The sequence below is a fragment of the Myxine glutinosa genome, chromosome 9 (assembly GCF_964187855.1).
Source record: "Myxine glutinosa chromosome 9, kmMyxGlut1.1, whole genome shotgun sequence".
In the NCBI taxonomy this organism is placed as follows: domain Eukaryota; kingdom Metazoa; phylum Chordata; class Myxini; order Myxiniformes; family Myxinidae; genus Myxine; species Myxine glutinosa.
Genome location: NC_136269.1, coordinates 65,760,625 through 65,780,811, shown reverse-complemented (window position 1 = coordinate 65,780,811; position 20,187 = coordinate 65,760,625). Strand labels below are relative to the sequence as shown.

At 42.8% G+C, this 20,187-nt stretch overlaps 1 protein-coding gene across 2 annotated transcripts in view; it reads right to left on the bottom strand.

Annotated features, from left to right (window-relative positions):
• Positions 1-20,187, bottom strand: part of JAG1 (jagged canonical Notch ligand 1) — a 50,044-nt gene that overhangs the window by 6,973 nt on the left and 22,884 nt on the right. Inside the window, exons 8-20 of one of the 2 annotated variants that reach the window (XM_068129072.2) lie at positions 18,474-18,587; positions 14,520-14,633; positions 13,518-13,631; positions 12,875-12,921; positions 8,426-8,599; positions 8,138-8,327; positions 7,727-7,891; positions 6,508-6,621; positions 4,836-4,949; positions 4,440-4,553; positions 2,547-2,663; positions 269-296; positions 17-102 (exon numbers count right to left, since the gene is read on the bottom strand). In XM_068129072.2, the coding sequence (XP_067985173.2) occupies positions 17-102; positions 269-296; positions 2,547-2,663; positions 4,440-4,553; positions 4,836-4,949; positions 6,508-6,621; positions 7,727-7,891; positions 8,138-8,327; positions 8,426-8,599; positions 12,875-12,921; positions 13,518-13,631; positions 14,520-14,633; positions 18,474-18,587 (1,491 nt within the window). The remainder of the gene's footprint in view (positions 1-16; positions 103-268; positions 297-2,546; positions 2,664-4,439; positions 4,554-4,835; positions 4,950-6,507; positions 6,622-7,726; positions 7,892-8,137; positions 8,328-8,425; positions 8,600-12,874; positions 12,922-13,517; positions 13,632-14,519; positions 14,634-18,473; positions 18,588-20,187) is intronic. The other variant, XM_068129073.2, reaches the window with a different exon arrangement.

Here is a 20,187-nt window from a genome sequence, read left to right as displayed (position 1 = left end):
TGTGAAACAGACTCACTAATTCTGCAGTCTGGACCCGCAAACCCAGAAGCACAGTCACAACGATACCAATTTTCTCCATCGACGCACGTCCCTCCGTTATAGCTGTGGTTTTGAAAAGACAAGAAAAAAAACATCCAATAATCCATTGTTTGTTTGTTCATCTCGAAGCTCCTTATCAATATTTGAACGAATTTCTGTGTACGTTTGACATGATTTCTGCAGTTGATTTCTGGCATGCTTTGAGAATGTGACCAACGTGAGGACTTACCAAGGGTGTGGGTTGCAGTCGTTGGTGTCTAGAAGGAGGAAATACAAGAAACAGGAGTTTACATGAATGAAGGGGAAGTTGTGGGCAATTTGCCCTGAGCAAATTACCAGAGTTATACACACGAGTAAGTGTACAAGTTGATGAGCAAGTTCAAGTTCCCATGTGGGACGATAAAGCTGGGCAAGTAACACAAAAGTTTGCTAGTACCTGTATACCTTACCTCGCCAAAGTTTCATCTATCTATAATTCCAGTATTCTCTGTGTGTGTGTGTGTGTGTGTGTGTGTGTGTGTGTGTGTGTGTGTGTGTGTATGTGTGTATGTCTGTGACCGCTGTTTCTCGACGACCACGGGTCCGATATACTTGAAACTTGCCAGGTATATTGCTGGGGACCCGAGGATGTGCCTTTTCAAGGTTTTAAATTAATCGGAGAAGTAGTTACCGAGCTATGTCCAAAAAACGATTCAACCAATCAGAGAGCAGCGAGCTATCACGTGTGCCGAACGTGGCGAACAGACTCTGCCTCGGACGGCACATTTGAGAGCGTATTCATTTATTTCCCGTCGGCAAACTATGTTGGCGTTCAACTATGTTTTAAAACTAATTAAAACTAATTTGCGATTCATCGTAACTGCGATATGCGACCTTCCGGACAGTGAAGACTGCACTTCCGGCAGCCAATCACAGAACGCGTTGTTGCGTAGGCGTGGCCGATGTGAGAGCGAGCCGAGCCGAGCGCGTGCGCCATTACGGTTCGTAATTCGATTTCTTCCGGAGAAAATAATAATTTCTCGATTTCTTATGCGCATTATTTCTCCCAATTCAGTCAGAGCGAAGGGCGGAAGCGAAGAGCGTTGTTTTTTTTGTTTACGGGCGTACGGGCGTACGGGCGGGGTAGAGCGTACGGGTAGCGTTTTTTTTTTTTTTGGCAAGGAACGGGCACCCACGTACGGGCATGCCCTAGTCTTACTATAATTCACCAAATGTCCGTCCGTTCCCAGGTACCGTAAAAACGGCTGAACCGATCGCAACGAAATTTTGGGTGGGCAATCCTGGGACCCCCAGGAGTAAAATAGGCTGTATTGTTTTTCCAATTTTGCCAATTTTTCCAATTTTCCAATATTCCAGTTTTTCCAAACACGATGGAATAATATTTACCGATATGAACAGTGATGTGGCTTTTATTGAAATTCTACAAATACTGTTTAGATTTTGATGATTTGCATGTGATATGATTTAACGGATGTTTATATGAATCGTTTAAAATAAAAAAAGCCTTCAATTTCTGATATTTTGCCTTTTCATTTGGGCCTCCCAATTGAAGCCCCGCCCATAGGGCGGGTACCGTTGCTAGTTCATTTAAATACTGCAACATGAGCTACTCAAATGACAATCACCAGGAATGGGCTGGGAGGATAGCTGAGAATACGCACACTCATTTCTAAACTCTCTCGACTATAAACTGTCATCGTGGTGTGGTTTCACTGGTAGGACAAGCCTGGTGTGGGCTGTTCAGTTAAGCTGTTCAATTAACACCAGGTGCGTGTTGACAAGGCCTGGCATCCTCCAGATGTCGGCAAGATTAGTACCAGCTTACAGGTAATGGAGGGCATTGCATCAGTGGCATAGCCACACCCCCAGAAGGTGATGCAGCCGTAGGTTGCACACAAGGTTGCACACACCACCGTGGGTAAGATGATGCGTCGATGCGTGTGCCGTCCCTCGGATGGACGTTAAACTAAGCGGCCCGTCTGCCAGCATTAGCTGGTGAACGTTACAAACCCCACAGTGTCATTTGTGAAGAGAAGGCGAGTTATCACCGGCACTGGAGTGTTCCAAATTCCTGCTTTAACCTACAGGAGGCACTGCATCAGTGGTGCAGCCACACTCGCAGCAACGATGCAAACCAGTAGCCACATGCTGCACACGGAATGATTATGATCACCATGATAAATAAATTAACCAGTGCATGCATTTTCAATTTTGTGGAGATCAGTTTCATTTTCCAGTTTTTCAAAAATAAATACGATTATATAGTGCATAGAGGTCATCTGCATTCATAGGGTCATAGGGGTCCAAGGGGTCATCTGCATTTTATGTCAGTCACTTTTGTGTAAATAGGTGGTCAAGTGATTTTCATGCCACATAACCTACAACTTCCCCCGAGACTGACATTGTATGGGAACAACAACAACAACAACAACATCAACCAAGCAAGTCTGAAACCAAGAGTATCCTTGGCTCATCAACAAAAAAGCAAAAAATGACCAGAAACTCACTTTGGGAACACGTGACCCCCTCCCATCCATCCTTGCAGACGCAGGTGAAGGTACTGCCACCACCTACACATGTGCCACCATTGAGGCAGGGACTCGATGTACAGCTACTGTTTTTAGCTGCAGTGCAACGAGGGCAAGGTAGTGGAGGGCCAGGTGGGAAGGTTTTGGAAAGGAGGGTGTGTGTGGAGGAGAGGTTAAAGGTCAGCCATGGTGAGCTGGAACACTGGTATTTGGCCACTTTGGTACCCACAAATCAAGTCGACACTTGGTGACTCTTTTAGCAACAGCAAGGCTGCCACAAATGTTGTTTATTTTTGTACAACCACCAGAGGAGAGAATAACGTCAAAAGGTGGTCAAGTTGCCTATTCACATTACAAACAATAGATGGAATAAAATGCCAAAACTGAGGGTTTTCAATTATGTCTGAAAAGCCGAGTATTGGCTTAACGGTTAAGGTGGCTCGCTTAAGATCTTAGGGTCTTGAGTTTGAGCCCCTGTTGTGTCGTTAAATAACACCAGGTGGGTTGACTCAGCCTGTCATCCTTCAGAGGTTGGCAAAATGAGTACCAGCTCACTGGTAAAAGGGGCACTGCATCAGCGGCACGGCCGCGCTACCAGCAATGATGCAACCAGCAGCCACACGCTACATACGAAATAGCATGTCTAAAACAGCCAAACTCACACTTTAAATGTACGCACAGAACATTCAAACTTTACCTCCAACACAGGGAAATAAAGGCATGCACGACCATTTGCTCGGAGGCCCTCCCGTAATGGGGCGGTACAGAAATGTTCGGGATGGAGAAAATAGCTTCAGTTGGAATGTAAATAAGCAAGAGCAACAAACGGAACACCAAATTAACCTGAAACGTACGCCTGGGGTTCCTAATAAGGACGTGGATTTCTGACGTCGAGGCGTTCACATTTCAACGCTCATCAACAACTGCGGTGCCATCAATCATGTCCATCGGCCTGGTGGAGTGGCTCCTGAATGGCTCCTAGGCAAGTTTTCATGGAACTTGAGGGAAGCCACAGGCTTCCATGACGTCCCGGAGCAGGGTCACATAACAAGCCTTATTGTATCAATAACCAATCATTTGATTTAGGGTCGATTTGTACTCACAGAGGCAGCCAAAGATCAAACAATACTTTGTTCAGCAAAGAGTTTGAACAAAAACATTGAATCCTGGGTATATTGTTTTTCTCGTGGAATTAGGAGGTTTCTGGGACGGATTGTGAGCAGCTGAAGGTAAATGCCTCATCTGGTTTTCCCACCTGAGCTGTTGCCTCATGCCGTGACATCGGATCAAATCCCATATACCGGAATGATTTGTCAATTGTCCCCTATTGCCACCGTCCTACAGGTAACGTGCTTCAACGCTTCCACATGAGCCTTCGATAATGTCGAGGAACAATGTTGATTAACAAACCGCAATTTAATTTTACCATCCTGAGAAGCAAAGAAACCAAAAAAAGATCAGGATGGTTAAGATGGCTTTCCAGAAAAAAAAATCCACATCTTGACAAGTGACAATTGACAGCTTTAGTCGTGATTTGTGGTAACCCGACACACCCTCTCAAACAAATGAGTCTAAATTATTAATTTTCTTGTTATGCCAGAACAAGCTGGTCTGACAACTGCGTCGTTTGTTGGTGCTGCAAGTTACTCCCGGCTGCATCCAGGCGATTCCATAAAATGAGTGGATACCAGAAATAATGTACCGTGTGGCAGGCGGTGCTTATCGCTCCCATTAAGGTACAGCGATAGCTGGATGGGATACCTTAATGGCGGTTCACCACTGATGGTATGAAATCGCATAGTAACTGGTATTTAACCGAAAGGTTTTCATCTGAGGTGAAAATCCTTTGCATGAATGATGTATCCCACGTACCGATGCTGCACGTGGACCCATCCCAGCCAGGCGCGCAGGCACACACGAACGCATCACCGTGGTCGAAGCAAGTCCCTCCGTTGTTGCACGTCGATTCGTCGCATTGTCTCTCACCTACAGAAAGCAAAAGGTTGCTAGATGACGTCAGCTCGACTCTCCCGCAACAAGTTACCTCCCAAAAAAGTATGAATTAACAGCAACTACCTTCAGATGCAACAAAATTTCAGTTGTCTGGCAAACAATTCCAGAAAGCAGCAGTTGAGCTGCTGTAATACCAAGTTACATGCCAGAAGAAAAGCCGCAGCCTCAACTATGCCAGCCTCAGATTGACCACCCCACTGGCGCTATTTTTGATCATTAGCCGGGGCTGGGTAAGGGTCGGTGTGTGTCACTCACGTGAATGGCAAGTCTTGCCCTTCCATCCGTTCTGGCATTCGCAGCAGAAGTCGTTAGTCAAGTCACGACACCGCCCTCCGTGCTGGCAAGGGTTTGGTTCACAGTTGTTTGTGTCTGCAACACACATCCATGTTTGTAAAACTTACATTCGAGCGTACTTTTTTTACCTTGTTGTATGCAGCATGCACACACGTACTCATAGATTATAGGTTTGCTCTCCGTCTGTCTGTCCGTCCCACATGTGGTTTTCCAGACTTTTCCCCCATACCCTTTAACATATTCAATTGAAACTTGGTACATGGCTTTATTATGACAAGTTACAGAACACGTTTGAGTTTCAGGGCGTTTCATCAATTTTTTTTAATTACTGAAAAAACAAAAACAAAAACATTAATTGGCACCGCTAGGGGACATACTGGTGTGTGGTGGCTCTCACTGTTCTGATTATATTAAATTACCTGAAATTTGGGTGCACACACACACACACACACACACACACACATACACACACAGTCTAATACACACACACACACACACACAAACAGACACACACAAACAGACACACAGAAACAGACACACAGAAACAGACACACAGAAACAGACACACAGAAACAGACACACACACACACACACACACACACACACACACAAACAGACACACACAGACAGACACAAACAGACACACAGAAACAGACACACACACACACACACACACACACACAACCAGACACACACAAAAACAGACACACACAAGCACAAACAGAGACACACACACACACACACACACACAAACAGAGACACACACACACAAACAGACACACACACACAAACAGACACACACACACACACACAAACAGACACACACAAACAGATACACACACACACAAACAGACACACACACACACACACACACAACCAGACACACATAAAAACAGACACACACAAGCACAAACAAACAAACACACACACACACACACAAACAAACACACACACACACACACAAACAGGCACACACACACACGCACAGAGACACACACACACAAACAGAGACACACACACACACACACAAACAGAGACACACACAGACCAACAGAGACACACACACAAACAGAGACACACACACAAACAGAGACACACACACACACACAGAGACACACACACAAACAAACACACACACACACACACACAAACAGACATACACACACAAACAGAGACACACACACACAAACAGAGACACACACACAAACAGAGACACACACGCACACACCCCAAACCACTAATTCACCCCAGATCCACCTTGTTTGAAATTCCAACTTCTTTCCTGGAAGTCTTGGCAGTGCCCATATGTTTTATACCTCTCCCACCCCCCCCCCCCCCCCCTTCCCATGCCTCCGCCCCAAAGCCCTCTCCCTCCCACAGTTCTCTCGATGTCTCCATGTCTCTCGGTCCCTGCTCTCAAATGTGTTTGTGTCCTTCCCCCTCTCTCCCCATCTTGTCTACCGCTCCCGATGTTATTTGTTTTGTGTGTCTGTTTGTCTTTCTGTGTGATTAATGTTCGCTCTTTCACGAGCCTCGATCTTGTATACAAAAAAAAAAAAAAAAAAAAAAAAAAACACATTAAAAATGATCACTTTGGTTTAGCATACACCATCAATGAGCAGTAACAACTCACCAATTTCACAAAGATCACCCTCCCATCCTTCGTGGCAAATGCACTGGTAGGAATTCACTTGATCGATGCAAGTTGCACCATTTCGGCAACGATTGATGAAGCAGTCATTGATGTCTGATGAAATTGCAGGGAGAGGAAAGCATTGAGGAAGTGTTTCATTTACAGTCACGTGAAAAAGTAAGTACACCCCATGTAAAGTTTTGACTTTTTCAACATATTTCAACATACAGCTATTTGATCTTCATTTCAACAATATTGATAGATAAAGGTGAAATAATATAACCAATATCATGAAACATTTACATTTTGTAGTCCATTGTATAATTTAAATAAACATAAATGCAAATTTCGCATGTGGAAAAAGTAAGTACACCCTTGGCTCTAATAGGTGGTATTGCCCCGTTTGGCAGAAACAACCTCAAGTAGGCGTTTCTTATAACTGTCTACCAGTCTCTGACATCGACTGGGAGAAATTTTTGCCCACTCCTCCATGCAGAATTCTTTCAGCTGTGCGATGTTTGAGGGGTTTCTTAAATTTTCTTAATATCTGAATAATACAAAACTAATTTGTTTGTTATTCAAAAATGAAAAATGTGAAATCTATTTATTCAGGATATTCTAATCTTCAAACCTTTGTGTTATTTGAATTTCTTTTTAATTTCCACTGATAAAATCCCGGTGATCCCGGGGTGTACCCCGATTTAGAATAGGTACACCGTATCCCTGCGCATCGTAAGAGGCGACCAAGGGTTGGCGTCAGGAAAGACATCCGGCCTAAAAACATTGCCTCAAACAGGGCACCATGATTGTCATGGGGCCCCGCAAGGCTAACCCCCGCTCTAGCGGGGAAAATGGCCTTAAAAAACGATCATTCATTCATTCATTCATTTTCCACTGATAAAAACAACCAAACTGGTGTAATAGCTTTGTGACCAAATTCTTCAAAAATTGATCGTATGTGTTTTACCCAAGCAATATTAATTCCTTGGAAATGAGAACGATACCTTGGATCGATGGTGTAATTGTAAAACGTAAGCAAATGTAAATTCTGAGAGTTCAAATTATTTATATAACGACTTAAAAGCACTTTTTCTGTTCCTTCAACCATTCATTATAATCAAGTATGAGTAATAATATCAACCATGGTATTTCTCTGCAAGTTCACCATAATTATGTTGTACAATCTCGAGCAATTCAGTACTGTTTGTGGAAAACGTACTCTCATGACAGTAGTCCCCGGTGAAGCCATCATCACAAGCGCAGGTAAAGCGGCCCCCACCCTGGCTGATGCACCGGCCATGCGGACCGCAGACTTGTGATGAAATAAGGCGGACGGTTTCCCTCGAGCCATTTCCAGCCACGGCAACTGTGCAGCTGTCGATTACTGCTTGCACAATCCCATGGAACAGGTGTTCGGAGAATTGGGGGTGGCGGTCGGGGGAAATGGAGGCAAACAAAGAAAGATGGCAACAGTGCAGTCAGAATACCATGGAGCTGTGGCCGCTCCACATGCTGATACTTCAGGTTGAGATGATGCCAAAGATGTCCTTTGACCCAACGTTACGTTTTTTAAAAATTAAATAGCAAAATCCAGAAAAAAATAAAAAAGTACCAAGGATCATACACTTACCCTGGCACGAGTTTGTGAGGCAATGATCTTTACGCTGCGAGCAATTCTTGCCCTCAAAGTCATCGGAGCAACGGCAGTAGTAATCATTGACGAGGTTGAAGCAATCTGCGCCATTCTGGCATGGGGTTGGCTGGCAGTAATCCAAATCAAGCTGTGCAATATTCATATCCAAAATTACACGTTGTCTCATCTGCACAAGTCGCAAAATTACATATCGCTGCGAATGCAACTCATTCCACAACACTTTCCATTCAACAAGTACCACAACTATCCATCATCAGTTCATACCTGGCAGTGGTTGCCGGAGTAACCGGGAGGACATAGGCAGCGAAAGCCACCCAGTAGGTCTTGGCATTCGCCACCGTGAGCGCAGGGTGAGCTTGCACACTCGTCAACCTCGAGCTCACAGTTTCGACCCGTAAAGCCGAGGCTGCATGTGCACTCGTAACCATTGATGAGGTCCTGTAACGGGTCGTGGGGGCATGGGCAACCGGTCCGTTAGCTCTTTCTTGCATCACCAAATCAATCGGATCAATCACTCTGAAGGAATGCGTTATGCTGGTTGCTTTGGCATTGCATTTCCAGAAGCAGTCAAGGCAGGAATTTCGAATTTAACTAGAGCACCAACACAATAGAATACGCGTTTCAAATAGTCCATTGAGGTCTTTAACATCCACAAGCAAATTCTAGCGGATGGCACCGAAATATCAAGACAATGGTGTGTTGTTGGATTCAAACACATGCGACTAGATATCAGGGTGTAAGCAGGTGAGTGAACTGAGAGCATAAAACTAACACGATTTAAACAAATGCTTCATCATCATCAACAACACCAATGCCCTATGGAGAATGTTGGTGCTGCCGAAGCAGTTACTGTAGGTTACAATCCTGGTCAGCTGAGTGTGTGTACCTCTGGGCCATCCGGCCAGCCCTAAACTAATGCTTACATTATGAAAAGACAATGTGGGTGTGTAATGAGCAAATAACATAGGTTCCTTTGCTTGTCAGGAAAGTTAGAAATGTGCCTGTAATATTGTCCAATCTTTCGGACATTTTTTTATTATTGCTTTTAGCACTAAATATTTGATAAACCCCACAAAAATCATTAACTCACCATATTGTTTCACCATAGTATAGTTTTGGCCATATCTCTCAGTGGTGAAGAATCACTTTGAAAATTAAAAAAAACTATCATATCTGGTTCCGTATCTGGATCTTCACCAAAATGGAGTGAATTCTTCCTTGTCACACACCCAAACTGTCCACCAAGTTTCGTCTGAATCTGTCTGTAGCTTTTTGAGATATTGTGCTATAGACTGTATATCGGTTTTGGCCCCATCTCTCAATGGTGAACAATATATTATATATAACAATATAATATTATAAATCTTATATTATTATTCATCAAGTCGTTTAAGTGTCTACCACATACTGTATAGAACCACCTTCAGAGGCCATTTTTCCCCGCAGAGCAGGGGTTGGCCTTTTTTGGGCACCGTGGTTCCCTTTTTGAAGCAATGTTTTATGGCCGGATGCCCTTCCTGCCACCAACCCTGTTAGTCGCCTCTTGCGACACACAGGGAATTACCAGTGAACTGGTACTCAATTTGCCGACCTCAGAAGGATGACAGGCTGTCAACCCCCCTGGCATTAATTCAGCAATTGACCGGGATTCGAACCCAGGATCCTAGGATCCCAAGCCGGCACCCTAACCGCTAAGCCAACACCAGGTTTTCTTATAATATTATTGGCGCTGAGGAAGCGCCTTTAGCGATTGACTTCCAGCCAGTGTAACGCTAATTCCTGTCACAGGAATTCGGAGATCATATAAGTGGGCGTGGCAGTTCCTGATTGGTTCGTGTTGGGGAACGCCTTCTCGCTGCCGACGTGACGTAAATTCGCGCACGCGCACTGGTGATTGGCGCTGAGGAAGCGCCTTTAGCGATTGACTTCCAGCCAGTGTAACGCTAATTCCTGTCACAGGAATTCGGAGATCATATAAGTGGGCGTGGCAGTTCCTGATTGGTTCGTGTTGGGGAACGCCTTCTCGCTGCCGACGTGACGTAAATTCGCGCACGCGCACTGGTGAAGCTTACTCGATCTTACTCGATCCCATATTACATGTACTTTCATTGCATACAAATTATACTTCCTCCTAGAAATTCCAAGCCCGAACCTCAGCGCAATCCAAGAGGATTCACTTGTTATATTATAATATTTAATTTAAGATGAAATTTATTATTACTAGCAACGGTACCCGCCCTGTGGGCGGGGCTTCAATTGGGAGGCCCAAATGAAAAGGCTAAATATCAGAAATTGAAGGCTTTTTAAAATTTTTAAACGATTCATATAAACATCCGTTGAATCATATCACACGCAAATCATCAAAAATCTAAACAGTACATGGCTTCCATTTTGAAAAAAGATTGAATTCTGAAAAACGGAAGCGGCCGCTACACGTCTTTCTCAGTCGCACGCTTATGTGTGAAGAGTGCGCGCCGAATCTGTAACACGGAAGCGGCCGCTACACCTGTTTCTCAGTCGCTTTGCACACACTGCCGTGTTACTTCGGAGCCGCACGTTTATATAGGAAGAGTTCGTCAGGAGACGATCTATACTCTCTCCTGGTACGTAGAATTTCAACAAAAGCCACATCACTGTTCCTATCGGTAAATATTATTCCATCGTGTTTGGAAAAACTGGAAAATTTGGAAAACTTGGAAAAACAATACATCCTATTTTACTCCCAGGGGTCCCAGGAATACCCACCCAAAATATCGTTGCGATCGGTTGAGCCGTTTTTGCGGTACCTTCGAATGGACGGACGGACATTTGGTGAATTATAGTAAGATTATTATTAATAATATTATTATTAATTATTATTAATTAATTCATTCATTCATTAATTATTCTTCTTATTATTAATTATTATATATAATAATTATTATGATTATTAGATTTATTATTTATAATTACTATTAAATTATTATTATATTAAATATTATATCATATAACTTGCATCCAAATGCATCCATAGGTTTTTGAAATATCCTGCTCACAGACAGACAGGCAGACAGACAAACAGACAAGGGTGAAACATCCTCCGCCCACCTTAGGTGGCAGACTTGATTAAAAAAATTATCGGATCCGGATATTCATCAAAGAAGTGCAAACTGCATTTCTTGGAAAATCTTGGAAAATAAAGTATAATTTAATTTCCTGGTCAACTTCTGATAAATCAATGACACCTTGAGAGATTAATTAGCATTCTATTGCAGAACAATATAGCCTTGGATATCATTGAGTGTCATCTAGCTTAAAAAATAAATCATGATATGCGCCATAGTGTCAACAGACTTTGCTGATAACTGTAACTAAAACGGGTACATTTTCCAATTTGGGAGCTTTTATTCAATGCCATAAAAGCTTCATATAATTTGACCACTTGAAGGGAGACAGCCCTTTGGAGTCCAAATAAAATGTCGAACATATACTCGCTGGTCGTTGTACCTTGCAGCTGTTAGGCCATAAGAAAAGCCTATTCACACTGAAGAGTCGGTGACTTTGACATAATATGGCTGCGATATAGCAGGGCCACTTTGCCATAAACTGATCCGCTTTGAAATCCGAACCCTCCAGGCCTTGTGCCTTTGCATAGAAGGCAACCATGAATGCAACAGCCAGCCCACAGAGCTGGCCCACTGCTGAAATGCAACCCCAAAGCTTTGTGGAACCCGTCGGTTGGTCTGGAATAGTAGTGCCGACCTCTTTTCAGGCACCACTCACTGACAGACCGCAGAGGCCGAAAGCAAATAAAAGCAACTGCTCCACCCCAAAGCACATACAAGACTTTACCTTGGCTCAACAGCCATTGACCACAATCATGGCCGACATCGTCAACATGCACTCACGGCCAGGTTAATAATGTAAGTACAGCAAAATGCAGGGTTGTTGCAGCTCTATGAGGAAATAAGAAAACCATCAAATTGTTTTGATAAAATGACCAAAAAAGGAAAAGAAAAGTACAACTGCCCTTTAGGAAGCATCTTAAGTGGGAGAGTTGAAATGGTGAAAATCACTATTATGACTTTTAGGAAATCTGGTTGGGAAATTTTATTTGGAGTAGAATGAGTTTACAACACTCCAAATACAGTGATCCATTAGTAAACTTTGATAATTTCATTCACAGGATGTACAAGGTAATCTGATTGCAGATGGATCATGTGGGACTGTGTGATTGCAGATGAGACAGCCAGCTTAAATCACCCTCCAAATTGAATCCACGATACAACGCCCCCTGTTGGAATCATATCAGAATGACACTTGTGTCGCAGTCGATCACCATGGATACCATGAAGTCACAGATCAGACAGCTCATTGGCAAACATGTTAATATAGTAACCAAACTATCCGGCCGCCATTTAAAAAAAGGAAAGCCAAGGTAAGCATCCATTTGGCAGGATGAAATTGGGACAACTCTTTCATTGTCACAATGTGTTTACAAAGGCAGTAACTAAGGATATTATGGGGGGGGGGGGAAACCCCAACATCCCTCGACACACTACACGAGAATTCCCCGCTTTTACATGCACCCTATTTAGGAAGTTGTGCACTGGCAGACCCAGAAAGCCGTAAAAGGTTTACGTGGCGCACGGCCAATGGAAAGCAAGCATTTTTGACACACAATGCTGTATGGTCTACCGTCGATCAACAGTTGCGTGTCAAGATGCAACTTACCACACACATCCCTCCGTGCTGGCAATGGTTATGGCAATCGTTCATATCTGAAACAAATAAATACATGAGTGAAGAATGTCACAAATCTCACTTTTCATGTGGCCACCCCCCACACCCTTTCCTTTCCAGTTTAAAACGCAAAGTTGATGTGGCTGCAGTTGGCCCTTGTGGTACAAAAGGAAATTTGACAATAAAACGCCCACTTGCAAAAATAATTTACTGCACGCGAGCGTCTGGTAGCTCCGGGGCAATCTATTCAGCAATTCCAATGGCACGGATCGTAAAGTCACAATCGCGTGAGGACAGCTGCCCCCAATTAAGCAACGGTTACTGAATTAGGGTGGCCGTCCGTGTGAAGCCATAACGAGGCTGCGCGAGCGCAGGAAGGCCCCACAAAAGGTCTTCAATGGTCGGACGGCTCGGTGACCCATTTACATCTGCCCGTGCAACAACACCCGGAGACAGGTATGTGCAAACGTGATGAGATAATTACCGGGGGAAGGAACTGTGTGTCCCTTTAATGAATGAGTAGTGCATTGTACTTGTACTCAAAGCAGCAGAATGAAGAAACTACCCCAAAATAATTTAAATATATATTTTTTTTTCTCCGTGTTGGCCGAAGACGTCACAACTTTACACTTACTTGTGTCACAATTGATGCCACTCCAGCCAGGCAAGCAGTCACAGTAATAACTTCCGACAATGTTCCAGCAAGCTTTAGCGTTCACACAAGGCCTGTCTACACATTCATCGGCATCTATAAAACAGAGACAACAAGAAAAAGAGCAATCAGAGATTGCAGACCCTTGCCAGGATGTATTTTCAGTGGTTTTTAAGGCTTTTGTGTTAAAACAAATATGGCGGCCGAACCACGTGACTGATGACCTCATCGTTTTTTTTTCTCCACCAGTTTATGCCGACATGGCGCTCAATAAATTTCATCTTGATTGGATGAAGTTTTGTACTTGTCGAATTATGACGTCATAGTGGAGGCACCTATCTCATCATCATTAACATATTTTATTCCCCGTGGAGAGTTCTTTACAATGAGCCATGTCTTATTTTTTTCTATTCAGCACTTTCCGAGATATAGAGGTGCAAAGTTTTTCGATTTTTCCAAGATGGCGGCCGAACCACGTGACCTTTGACGTCATAATTATCATTAAAAAATTATACAGGTGGAGTTGCACCTATGGTGAAAATTTCCTGTCAATGGTTGCAGAGAAAATCATATTTATTCTGTGCAGACAAACAGACAAACAGACAAACAAACGGACTCAAATGCAATACCGTCTCCTCTGGCGAGGGTAACAATGAGAAAGTTTATGCTTTGTCGTCTCGTTCTATTCTCTCTTATATTCTCTATATTCTTGTCTTCCCATACCTTTCCAGATTTTGATTGGATGAGCTGTGGGTGATATAGCATGCCCAGTCCAGTCAGGTTAAGCAATGGAAATTGGTCAATGGTCTCGCACCCCTCTTTACAACCTTTTAAGTCGTTCTATCCACCTGCTGCAGTACCTTTCATTATAATCACAAAGTCTATCATTAAGTTCTTGGCAATGAGCATATGAAAAAATGAAGGATTTTTATAGATTGCCAGCACATTCCAACTCACAACAAGGTTAATGGACACAAGTCTTACCCAATTGGCAGGTGCTGCCCATCCACTGTGGGGGGCAAAGGCAGTCGAAGCCATCAATGCGGTCGATGCAAGTGCCACCGTGACCACATGGGTTGGAAGAACATTCATCGATATCTGAAAAGAACAGATGGAGTATTCACTGCAACCCGACTGCATGTTACGCTTACATGCTTAAAACATACAAGTATTTCCATATAGGATGTAATATCACAAGTTGATGGGGAGAAAATATGACTTGCAGACAAAAAGGAATTCCAATGGATTCTACCTTTCTGGGTTCATTTGTTCACGATTTATTTATCAATTGGATTTAAGAAGAATACCAAGTGATGAATTAACCATTACTCTCCACTGTGGGATTAAGTTCACGACTCCTTGACACAGGGTTCAAACGTTATCCACAGTAATGAAAATTCGATAGCTTTTTAGCAGCTGGTCCAGAAATCTCGACCGCACTTTTCAAAACGTTATGGGGGAGAATGAAGAAAAAGAGGAACAAACAAAGACAGTTGAACTGGGTGTACAGGAGGTAGACAACTCCAAGTGCAATTTGCAGGCCGCCGACAACATACGGCCTGCGATCGCAATGGCTTTGTCAAAGTATCACCCACAGTCAATTACCACTGGATAATATGACCGAGAATTAAAAATTTATGAAACGTAATGTAATTATCCTGCTAATCATCAATGGGGATTAAAGGCAGACAATAGTATACATAACGTGGTATCCAGTTCACTGGGAAGGCAATGTGGCTACGAAACACAGGAAAGGCCTCTTCAAAAGAACACATTCACAATGCCCAGGGATCAACTTTCAGGTGTTGTATTCTCATAGACTGGGGCTTTTATTCCCCACTGCAGCGGGACACTTTCTCTCTCAATTTTTGGAGTATGTCAAAAATGGCAGGACCTAACGAGGCAATATATAGACATGGATGTTGGGTTTTGGTCAACAAGGAGTTTGTACGGAAGCCTTTTGGCCCAATGATATGGAAGGATCCCAAGACTTATGGAATGAACATCCCGCCATCCCCCTTGGCCCAATCTCATTCCCCTGGAAAGAAAGATGACTACTTTGGGACATTCCAAAAAAGCATGGTCCATCACAAGAAGTACAACTGCTGTGAGACATTGTGCCAGCTTTCCCAGAGAGGCATTGTGTTGAATTTCCGTAAGTGTGTTGTGTTGAAATGGATTGTTTTGGAAAACAAATGAGTACGTGACCTACAAGAAAATTCCAACAAAAGAAGCAAAAGTTTGACCATGAATACCATTTCGTTATTATTTATATATATAAATATATATATTTCTTTTTTTGAGGATTGCGATGCATTGCCTGCAATTCTTGACTGAACTCTAAAACTTCCAATCTAAAATTTAAAACTACTTTAAAACTTGACATTGCTACTCGACATAATCTCAAAAACATGGAATGAGTAATTTCTAAGTAATTCAATTATCTTTCAACACATGTTAAAAACAATACACTGGGAAAGCCACCAAAAATAAGCTCTCGTCACCACAGCGGCACACCATCACCTGCCCCTGTTTGACAAGTTAGGAATACTTTGAGATATTTTGCACAAAAAATATTATTCGAACTTCAAAATCAATCCACAGCTGAAGGTATACAAATCTTTAAAGGTCCTCTGCCATTAAAATAGTGTAAAAACCTTTTTTAGGTGTCATTAAAATGATTTGTAAGAAATACACCAATAACTGAACATGGTTATTTGTTTCAATTATTTTTGAGGCGATAAAGTTTAAAAAAAAAAAAAAAAATTAAATGTGGCTGGTAATACCCCAAGGAATTCTGGACAGAACCCTAGGCGATTGTGTAGTCCATGTGACGTCATCCCGGGAACGATTGTTTCAATACTACAATAGATGAACATGCTGCTGTGCATTGTCAACGCACAGTTTCGGTGAACTGCGCTAAGAAATGGCAGCACGACTCATTTCAGAATGGGCGACAGCAGGAAGTGAATCTGAGGAAGTGTTTTCCGATGTAGAATGTTATTGTGCCGATTATGCTGTCGTAGGTGCTGTGAAGCCAACTAAGCCATGCATGTATGAACCAGAGATGGGAAGTGGAGAGAGAGAGAGAGAGAGCGAGAGCGAGAGCGAGAGAGAGAGAGAGAAAGAGAGCATCATAGATGAAATACCGGGTGGTCAAAACAACCCTGGAGACCCTGAATAGAGACTCGGCAATAATAACTGTGAAATGGATTTCATTTAGAATTCATTGATCCGAGCTAGCACAGGTGCGTGAAGTAGTATTTTTACGCGGCAATTTTCTGTCAAAAATCGAACGCTTTTCTTTTCATCAAACTCAGACTGAGTTTTAACTTTCGTAGGGGTTGCATCGGCTTTCAACTGCTTCAGTTTGGTCATGCCAAACCGGAAATGCCGCCCGGTGTCAAACCCATCATCTTCGAAGAGAGCGGTGCAAATGATGCTCGAAGCAGTTGCCCCTGCCACTTTCCTCTTGAGTTTGACTTTTGCTCTCCAAATTTTCCTTAGAGATGGATCTTTGAGGAATATGTGCAAACTAACACCACCTTTGGTTGTATTTCAACAACCAGCAACGATGCATCTAGCTGGCACTCTCAATTTTTGGCACAGAAGTTGGGGTTGTTTTCATTTCTTCTTTCTATAGTAGAAAACGGAATCGCTATTGTAAAGCGTGCATGGGCATTATGCAGTTGTACCGCGATACACTTTCAGATGCAAGAGTTGTTAGGGTTAGGATGACGATGACGTAAAACGGTCACATGATGCTCTGCGTAGTACCAGCGGCGGTTTTTGGAGCAGTGCAATAGGGGTACAAAACACATCCAAAATACCCTAGCATTTTAGTTTCGAAGTTTTTATTCAGGAAAACAGCGATGAACATATGTTTAGAGAAACCAAACATATTCATTAAATCAAGCATGAAGCTCTATTTCAGTGGACCTTTAAATATCAATATATTCCCTGCTATATTAAACATAAAATAATAGTAGCGTGGATTGGCTCGCTATGCTTGCCTTGCCACACGTTGCTGCAGAGGCACAGGCATGTGCAGAGGCACAGCACAGGCTGAGGATAATGACTGTATGTGAGTTGCTGTATTGTCATGATTTACACCAATCATAATACAAACATTTCTTTTGTACAAATTTATTTGTAATATTGGTGATATTATTTATTTGTAATTTATTTGTAATCAAAAAGGTCCAAGTGGTCTAAAGCTCTAAAAGGTCAAGGGTCCAGGCTGGTCTAATTGGTCTGAAGTGTCTTACAGGTCTTTCGGCTCTTGAGGGAGTTTGTGGTATTTAATGGTGTGTGTGTCTTTTGAGTCTTTGGGGTCTTCAGGGTATTTTGGGTCCTCTGGGTCTTTAAGGGTCATCAAGGTCTTTTGGGTCTTCAGGGTTTTTAAGGGTTTTCTGGGTCTTTTGGGTCATCTGAGTTTTTAAAGGTCTTTAAGGGTCTTTGTGGTCTTTTTTGGTTTTTAAGGGTATTTTCGGTCCTTAGGGCTCTTCATGGTATTAAGGGTATTGGGGGACATAAAGGTTCTTCAAAGGTCTAAGGGGTCTCAGCAGTCTAAAGTGTCAAAAGGTATATTCCAACAGTACATAATTAATAGACGTACGTAATTAATAGACAGGATGCAACCGATGTTCAAACAGTATGCAATTAATAGATATATAGTCACATGGCTTCACCGCCTCATCGCTTTACGGCTTCACGGACCGTGTTTTTTTTGTTTTATATTTGAAGAAGAAGAAGACGTTTTGGTCACAAATATACATACATACATACATACATACATACATACATACATACATACATAACTATATACGTTTGCTCCATTATAATAAGATATTCTTCATCGTCATCTTCATCTACTATATTATCTCTATTCCATCTTCTATATTCTGACCTATCGCGAGTGTGAGCATGGTCACTCACTGTCAATGCAAGTGACCCCAGTCCAGCCTGATGCACATAGGCACTCAAATCCAGCAGGATTCTCAAAGCAGCTGCCACCATTGGCACAGGGTTCTGACAAACATGCGTGATCAGCTGTTTGGAAAAAAAGAAAAAACACAGAGACGTATGACGGAATAAGCGCGTCACCTTCTGGGTCAATACACATTCTCGTACCGTCCAACCACCAAATGTGATGAATGATGTTCAAACTCCAATGAAGAAGAAACAATTTACATGCAATTTACATGCGTGACATGAATCAAGTAGTTTTGTTCCGTGTCTCTCAAATCCACGATCCTATATGTATTTTTTTTCGGCCACAGACAGAAAAACACGAGCAACTAGAATATGTTTGGCTTACTTTTGGAACAATAAGCTCGAAAATAAATTGCACAAAAGCTCTAGACTAAGGCCTAGATGTAGAATAATTCAAACTATTATTTAAACTTTATTATCCCTTCCGGGTCATGTTGTGAATTATACGTTTATTGGGCAAAGTCAATGTGTTTTCACCAATTCCGAAATGTGGTAATCATCATCCTTTGCAGACAGCACTGCGCAGGAGCAAGTTTAATGTGTTCCTTGGGGCTCAGCCATGATAGCGATAGATGGGCAATCCCCGTTGATCGTACGTTGACTGGGTAAGTGCGTGTGATGCTCAGGAGTTCACAAGTGGTACGTCGGTGCACTGACGCAACTTTGGGAAGCAAAACTCTGCTCCTGCATCCGGGCATCTATTGTAAAATGGGCACAGTCACCTCTGTTTTACTACTCCTTCTTTAACGGCACATCTATCAATATCATGGCTTCCCCACCTTCTTGTGAGGTCGACCTGGGAGCGTTTTTACCTTAAGTCTCATGAACCAGCTGGCCAGGTCTAATGTTCGACTAAATGTGACTAGATGTTTTCTTCCAGGGTGCCCACGATAACGCGCCTATTTTACGTAAAAGACACCACAGTATCTTTAACGTCCACCAACAATCCCAGCTGGCAGACAAGTCCTCTGGCTTAACATCGTTTCGTGGATGGCAGACACATTTATGCCTCGCCTTGAATGCATTACACCAGGATGATAGTTTATAGTTGGGCCGAGATTCAAACCCATACTCCTTATTTGTGAGCGGCCATACCATACCAAGCCGCTTCTTCCCCTTAGTAGGCATGCCAAGCCCCTTATGCCCCTTTTACCTCTTCCTACACAATTAGCTCACACAGGAATATGCTTGATGTGTCTTTCCTTTGTGCCAAGTGTACGCCATGATTACATCGGATGGCTGTCCAGCTTTGTGACGCTGTGCAAGTTTGTTTGGGCAAGTTTGCCCCCCCCCCCCCCTTCCCACGCCTCCTCCCCCCAAGCCCTCTCCCTCCCACAGATCTCCCGATGGCCCTGCTCTCAAATGTTGTGTTTGTGTGCTTCCCCCTCTCTCCCCATCTTGTCAACCGCTCCCCTTATTATATGTTGTATGTGCCTGTTTGATTTTTTTGTGTGATTAATGTTAGCTCTTTCACGAGCCTCGATCTTGCATAAAGAAAAGAAAAAAAAATGGGGGGTGAATGACTTGAGGGTTGAATCAAAAGATTGTTGGACAAAGATGTGATATTTTTTCACATTCTTTAGTTCTGAAAATTAGGATCAAAAATTACAACTCATCATAATTTTGTATGCAGCCTGTGTCGTGGGAGTAATCTATA